Source organism: Leptodactylus fuscus, chromosome 10, assembly GCF_031893055.1.
Source record: "Leptodactylus fuscus isolate aLepFus1 chromosome 10, aLepFus1.hap2, whole genome shotgun sequence".
Classification (NCBI taxonomy): domain Eukaryota; kingdom Metazoa; phylum Chordata; class Amphibia; order Anura; family Leptodactylidae; genus Leptodactylus; species Leptodactylus fuscus.
In genome coordinates this window covers 6,273,557-6,280,948 of record NC_134274.1, presented here as the reverse complement: position 1 = coordinate 6,280,948, position 7,392 = coordinate 6,273,557, and the positions used below count along the sequence as shown (strand labels likewise).

Here is a 7,392-nt window from a genome sequence, read left to right as displayed (position 1 = left end):
ACGCCTCTTCTATAAGATAAAACTGCGCAAGAGTCAGAAGACTTTCTATAGATTAGATGAAACGTAAAACCGCGCCATTAACAATACAACGCGCCCTGCAAAAAACAAGCCCTTAGCCAGCAAAGCTATAAAGTTATCACTACAGTGCAGTTATATCCAGTGACTGCACATTTGGCCCAGACCACCATGTTGGCTTCTTCCAGACACCTCTTACCTGCAGATTTTATGGTCCAGACATCCTAAGCTCCGGGATAGTGTTACCAGGAAATAAGAGGAAAAAAGAGATGGCGCCCCCATATGGTGCAGTCACTAAAAGTGCACCACACCGTATAGGAGCCATCTGCTGTACTTTACACAGTAATAGACCTACAATAAATGGCACCCCGACCGGGCCCAGTGTCCTCCTCTCTCAGAGACTGCTCCCCACACCTTATTCTCTTCCTCGCAGACTGCTCCCCACGCCGCCTCCTGTTCCTCGCAGACTGCTCCCCACGCCGCCTCCTGTTCCTCGCAGACTGCTCCCCACGCCGCCTCCTGTTCCTCGCAGACTGCTCCCCACGCCGCCTCCTGTTCCTCGCAGACTGCTCCCCACGCCGCCTCCTCTTCCTCGCAGACTGCTCCCCACGCCGCCTCCTCTTCCTCGCAGACTGCTCCCCACGCCGCCTCCTCTTCCTCGCAGACTGCTCCCCACGCCGCCTCCTCTTCCTCGCAGACTGCTCCCCACGCCGCCTCCTCTTCCTCGCAGACTGCTCCCCACGCCCCATTCTCTTCCTCGCAGACTGCTCCCCACGCCCCATTCTCTTCCTCTGACTGCTCACCACATCCCATTCTCTTCCTTACAGACTGTTCCCCACACCCCATTCTCTTCCTCAGACTGTTCCCCACACCCCATTCTCTTCCTCAGACTGCTCCCCACACCGACTCCTCTTCCTCGCAGACTGCTCCCCACGCCGCCTCCTCTTCCTCGCAGACTGCTCCCCACGCCCCATTCTCTTCCTCTGACTGCTCACCACACCCCATTCTCTTCCTCAGACTGCTCCCCACACCGACTCCTCTTCCTCGCAGATTGCTCCCCACACCCCATTATCTTCCTCGCAGATTACTCCCCATGCCCCATTCTCTTCCTCTGACTGCTCCCCACACCCCATTCTCTTCCTCGCAGATTACTCCCCATGCCCCATTCTCTTCCTCTGACTGCTCCCCACACCCCATTCTCTTCCTCGCAGACTGCTCCCCACACCCCATTCTCTTCCTCAGACTGCTCCCCACGCTGACTCCTCTTCCTCGCAGACTGCTCCCCACTCCTCCTTCTCTTTCACAGATTCCTCCCTATGCTTCCCCCTTATACTCTCATCATCCAGCCAATGAACAGTCCTGTTTCTCTGTGATCCGTGCAGAGAGGACTGTGCAGCTGTACTGTATGGTTACACGGTTCTCTCTATGATAAGGATCACTGCCCAATGATTAAAGCACAGGGAGTCTAAGCTGCCCGATCCTGGTTCCGGGTAGTGCTGATGGGTTACCTTTGGGGATTGTGTCCCGGACAACTGCCCAGTTTGTATTGTAGTTCATGGTTCATTATACAAACCCAGAGAAGAAACCTACAGCGGGGTCAAACAAAGAGCCAGAACCACAAGTGGTGATACATTAAATTTATTTTATATACATTTTCTTCTTTTATTGGATCACTAGATAATAAATATGTCTCATGATTACAGGACAAAATACACGAGTCTACTTACCCCCCTCCCCACTTACCCTGCAGGAGGACATGATACAGGCAACCCCAAAAATAACACTAAATCAAAGTAATCGTCATACAACGGGGCTCATGGCTGCAGATGTGTAGTCTCCACCTGCAGCAAGACCACAACGCCCAGCTCTTGGCTGTTCAGGCATGCTGGGAGTTGTAGTTCTGCAACATCTGGAAAGCCACAGATTGGCGACCACTGTTGTAATTTACCGAATACAAAATCTGACGCCTTATCCAGCTGGAGGACTGGTCTACGGTGGCCCGGATGGCACAAATTAATACTGAAATACTGGTCATAATAAATCAGAAATAACAAAAGAAAATAGGTTTACCAATTGTCTGTAAACAAAAGCAGCTCTTGTACAGATCGGGCACTGGCATCAGCGCCAGCTACCCAACGCCAGCCCACAATACCCTGCATATAGGTGTGGAATGAATACAGTGTGTGTAACTAGTAATAGGGGGAGGGGTGTGACAGACAGCAAAACAATGACATGATAACAGAGGGGGAGCAGGCAGGGACGGGGGACGGGGAGGCGAAAAGGAAGAAAGTATGAGATGCACAACACATTGGCCCCTGGGAGACCCACACAGCCCAAATAATGAGAAGACGTCACAATGATATGCGGTACGGAGCGGCTGTGCTTCCCGGCGGTGGACAGGGGACTGTCTGTTCTCCAGGGGAAAGAAAGGAAGAGGATCCAGGAGCGGCCATTAGAACTGAACCCAGGTAGAAGACTGCGGAGCTTGAGAGGACAGACTGCTGGACAGGAGAGAGAGCGCAAGCAGGTGAAGGCAAGTGTCATATATAGCAGAAGCAAGTCCCAGCATGCTGCCCACCACCATCAATAAGCTGCGAGCCAAGCTCAGATACAACTGTAAGGGCCAGGTAACGTTCACACTTGCTGGTAGTAGTGAGACAAACTGCATCCTGTATTATACTCCAGAGCTGCGCTCACTATTCTGCTGGTGCAGTCCCTGTGTACATACATTACATTACTTATCCTGTATTATACTCCAGAGCTGCGCTCACTATTCTGCTGGTGCAGTCCCTGTGTACATACATTACATTACTTATCCTGTATTATACTCCAGAGCTGCGCTCACTATTCTGCTGGTGCAGTCCCTGTGTACATACATTACATTACTTATCCTGTATTATACTCCAGAGCTGCGCTCACTATTCTGCTGGTGCAGTCCCTGTGTACATACATTACATTACTTATCCTGTATTATACTCCAGAGCTGCGCTCACTATTCTGCTGGTGCAGTCCCTGTGTACATACATTACATTACTTATCCTGTATTATACTCCAGAGCTGCGCTCACTATTCTGCTGGTACAGTCACTGTGTACATACATTACATTACTTATCCTGTATTATACTCCAGAGCTGCGCTCACTATTCTGCTGGTGCAGTCACTGTATATACATTACTTATCCTGTATTATATTATTAGAGCTGTGTTCTCTCATCCAGAATTACAGTCACCATAGAAAGCTGTGTGCAGACAGGGAACAAGCAGGGAATGCTGGGAGATTTCAGCTCTGAAGCTTGCTCTGTGAATACCCTTCGGGCCGTTGCGCTAGGTTTGGCCCCTGCCTTACCACATACAGACTCGCACCCGTCAGGAGATGCTTCTCACCTGCTGGCAGTATTGAAGTCACCCCACAGGTCTGCGGAGGCCGGAGCAGCTTTAGGTGGTGGCACCGGAGACCCCAAATCTAGCAGAATATCTGAGGTAGAAACAGAGTTACACTTGTGTGCTGGTCCTGATGGATGTGGCGCTTGTGTCTGATGCCTGGACACATAACAAATCAGATTCTTCCTACATCTCTAAGATCTACAATTTATGTAATGCTTCCATTGCCCTGTGGGGGCGCTGCAGGGACACTGTAAGGTTCCTGGACAGCACAGACATAATGTGCTGGGATCTGTCCTGGCCCGTGTTCTCATAGTGATAACAAGATGGACGTGCACATACCTGGGCTGGAGGGTGTGTTGGTGGGTGGAGGAGTCACATGATTGGGGATTGGAGTGGTCACAGGGGCGGTTGGTGTTGTGATTTTGCCCCCAGGTGGTGGGGGAAGCAGAGCGATACCCCCAGCGCCGGCGTTACCCCGAGGTTTGCAGGAACCATCTTTCTTCTTCATGTTCTAGTTGAGAACAAAGGCAGAATATGTTTACAGAGAACTCCTATCCCTCAGTTACCACTCCTGGAAATGTATGAGCGCCATTCCGTCTGCACTGATTGGTCAGCGGCAGAGACGTCGCCTCCACCTGGTAAGGAACATTTATAAACTCATAGATTTCCAGGAGGAATAACAGAGGAACAGCACAACATGAACGTCTTCCTTGCAGGAATGGGGAGATGGACCCCAGTGCTGCCCCATCCCCCGCACATACCCCAATATTCAGCTTGATTGTCTGGCCTTCCTTAAACCCCAAATCCAGCTTGGGCTGATTGTCCTGTCCTTGGGGCTCTTTGGAGAAGTCCGACTCCTGCTTCACCCACCTGTGAGGAGAGAAGGGGGTACGGATCGGTTACGTGTCACAGACTTTTGCCCTAATGTCTGTACCCAGCTTTCCCAGGCTCCTCAGATCTGCAGGGGGTTCCCCCTTCCCCCTTGGTGGTGATATTCGCACCACTAGGAACATTTCCCGTAGGATAGGCCATCAGTTTATGACCAATGATCCTGGCAGTGAAGAGGTCACAGTGCGGGTTTGGTGTCCCCTCCACTGGCCGTAATCTTCTGCATTTGCAGCTAAGGACTGAATTGGGCGGGGGATGGGAGACTATTTCCTGCGAGTCAGACAATCCCTTTAATACGGGGTTCTGCTATATGTTTGCTGTTATGTGACCCCATTGTCCTGCGGGTGCAGCCTAGTAAATGTACAGGGGGTCGGGGGGCCGGTGGAGGAGGACGGCAGGTTTCCCATAACTGCAGGGTCTTTCCTCCATACAGAACATGGCTGTGTAGTGACGCTCAGCGCTCGCTCACTCACTTGAAGTGATCCTGTAAGGACACATTGAAATCAAAGGCATCGCCCCGATCTGCAAAGCCAATACCGATGAAAGCGCTTCGTCCTGGGGAGCGGAAACACACGGCGGTCAGAGGCGATGTAGGAGCGAGTGCGCACGTGTGAGATCTGATGCGTTTCGCCTTTCACGTCTCGCTTACCGTTTCCATCCTGAATCCTGATCACAAAGTAGCGGCTGGAATCAGTCACCGTCTCCACCGCGATCCCCGGAAACTGATCGACCGGAGCCTGAGCGAAGAGTTCTCCTGTGAGAGAGTGACAGGGCGTGAGGCAGGGGCAGCGGACACAGGGCGCCATGTTGTTGTAGATCATGTATGAGGAGAACATGACCTAATAGATAGGGGGGGAAATCACATGACAGGAGGGCGAGGGGGGGGAGAATCACATGACAAGAGGGGATAGAGGGGGGATCACATGACATGAGGGGATAGAGGGGGGATCACATGACATGAGGGGATAGAGGGGGGATCACATGACATGAGGGGATAGAGGGGGGATCACATGACATGAAGGGATAGAGGGGGGATCACATGACATGAAGGGATAGAGGGGGGATCACATGACATGAGGGGTAGAGGGGGGAAATCACATGACAAGGGGGTTAGTGGGGGGGATCACATGACATGAGGGGGATCACATGACGGGAGGGATAGAGGGAGGGGATCACATGACATGAGGGGGGATCACATGACAGGAGCATACCTCCCAACTTTTGAAGTACTGAAAGAGGGACAAAATGTGCGGCGCGCGCTGTGGCAAATTTAGCCCCACCCACTTTTGTGTTGACTCCGCCCACTCGTTAATTTTTCATGTGCCCGCACACAGTATAATCCTCCTAGAGTCACCCGTAAATTATATGTCCCCCCTCTATCTCTCCCCCAGTTTCATGTCCCCCTTCCATCTCTGCCCCCAGATTCATGTCCCCACATCTCTGCCCCCAGTGTCATGCCGTCCTCTCCATCTCTGCCCCCAGATTCACGTTCCACCTCCACATTAAACTTACCTTCTCCTCCGCTCCCTCGCCGCTCTCTGCCCGCCTCTCTCGCTGACACATATGCGGCTGAAGGAAGGAGCTGACACAGGTCAGCTCCTCGCTTCAGCCGCATATGTGTCAGCGAGAGAGACATGCAGCGGCGAAGCGAGGAGCTGCCCTGTGTCAGCTCCTTGCTTCAGCCGCAAATGTGTCCTCTGGACGCCGATCTGAGTTGAAATCGGGACATACCTCCCTCCAACCGGGACATGTCACCCAAATCGTGAATGTCCCGCGGAAATCGGGACGGTTGGGAGGTATGGACAGGAGGGTTATTTGGGGGAATCACATGACGAGGGGGTTAGAGGGGGATCACATGACAAGAAGGGGGAAATCACATGACAAGGGGGTTAGAGGGGGGATCACATGACATGAGGGGGTAGAGGGGGGGATCACGTGACATGAGGGGTAGAGGGGGGGATCACATGACCAGGGGTTAGAGGGGGATCACATGACATGAGGGGGTAGAGGGGGGATCACATGACCAGGGGTTAGAGGGGGGATCACATGACATGAGGGGGTAGAGGGGGGATCACATGACATGAGGGGGTAGAGGGGGGATCACATGACATGAGGGGGTAGAGGGGGGATCACATGACATGAGGGGGTAGAGGGGGGATCACATGACATGAGGGGGTAGAGGGGGGATCACATGACATGAGGGGTAGAGGGGGGGGATCACGTGACATGAGGGGGTAGAGGGGGATCACATGACCAGGGGTTAGAGGGGGGAATCACATGACCAGGGGTTAGAGGGGGATCACATGACATGAGGGGTTAGAGGGGGATCACATGACATGAGGGGGTAGAGGGGGGATCACATGACATGAGGGGGTAGAGGGGGGATCACATGACGAGGGTTATTGGGGGGGGATCACATGACATGAGGGGTAGAGGGGGATCACATGACCAGGGGTTAGAGGGGGGGGATCACATGACATGAGGGGTAGAGGGGGGATCACATGACGAGGGTTATTGGAGGGGGATCACATGACATGAGGGGGTAGAGGGGGGATCACATGACAAGGGTTATTGGAGGGGGGATCACATGACATGAGGGGGTAGAGGGGGGATCACATGACATGAGGGGGTAGAGGGGGGATCACATGACATGAGGGGTTAGAGGGGGGGATCACATGACATGAGGGGGTAGAGGGAGGGTCGCCATGACAGGGGGTGCAGGTGACATTACAGATGTAAGGGTGACGTTGGGCGCCATGACAGCAGGAGCCTCCCCCCCCCTACCTGACACCTTGTCCTCCAGCTTGATGAACGCCACCTTCCCCTTGGAGGTCAGCCTCATCCTCCCCGTCCAGTCCGGCTGGTCCAGCTTCCAGTCCGAGGCCCTGAGATGGAGACATATCGCGATAGATGACACGCCGGCAGGTGTCGCTGTACCGGACACACTTACCCCGCCGCTCCCGCCCCCTCACCTGTATCCCCGGTTGGATGCCCTCGGCGGGATCCGGTAGACGCTGATCTCGGGCTTCACACACAGCACGGACTCGTACTCAGCCTCCGCCGCCATCTTTACCAAACCCTACCAGCTGACAACCTGACTTCCGCC

At 53.5% G+C, this 7,392-nt stretch overlaps 1 protein-coding gene across 2 annotated transcripts; it reads right to left on the bottom strand.

Annotated features, from left to right (window-relative positions):
• Positions 1-1,637: 1,637 nt before the first annotated feature.
• Positions 1,638-7,392, bottom strand: NECAP1 (NECAP endocytosis associated 1). 2 transcript variants are annotated; one of them, XM_075258559.1, is made up of 8 exons: positions 7,259-7,392; positions 7,071-7,171; positions 4,936-5,040; positions 4,760-4,841; positions 4,160-4,268; positions 3,738-3,909; positions 3,399-3,489; positions 1,638-2,516 (listed from the first exon to the last, which is right to left on the bottom strand). In XM_075258559.1, exons 1-8 carry the CDS (start codon positions 7,351-7,353, stop codon positions 2,468-2,470), a joined length of 804 nt encoding a protein of 267 aa, XP_075114660.1. In that variant the 5' UTR covers positions 7,354-7,392; the 3' UTR covers positions 1,638-2,467. The 2 variants fall into 2 exon arrangements, with proteins under 2 accessions (XP_075114660.1, XP_075114661.1); XM_075258560.1 differs by having other exon boundaries at positions 1,638-2,513.

Coding starts and splice junctions, on each gene's coding strand:
- NECAP1 (XM_075258559.1), bottom strand. CDS start 7,353: ATGGCGGCGGAGGCTGAGTACGAGTCCGTGCTGTGTGTGAAGCCCGAG. Junction 4,842..4,935: donor CAGGATTCAGGATGGAAACG/GTAAGCGAGACG, acceptor TCCGCTCCCCAG/GACGAAGCGCTTTCATCGGT. Junction 3,490..3,737: donor CAACACACCCTCCAGCCCAG/GTATGTGCACGT, acceptor TTTCTACCTCAG/ATATTCTGCTAGATTTGGGG.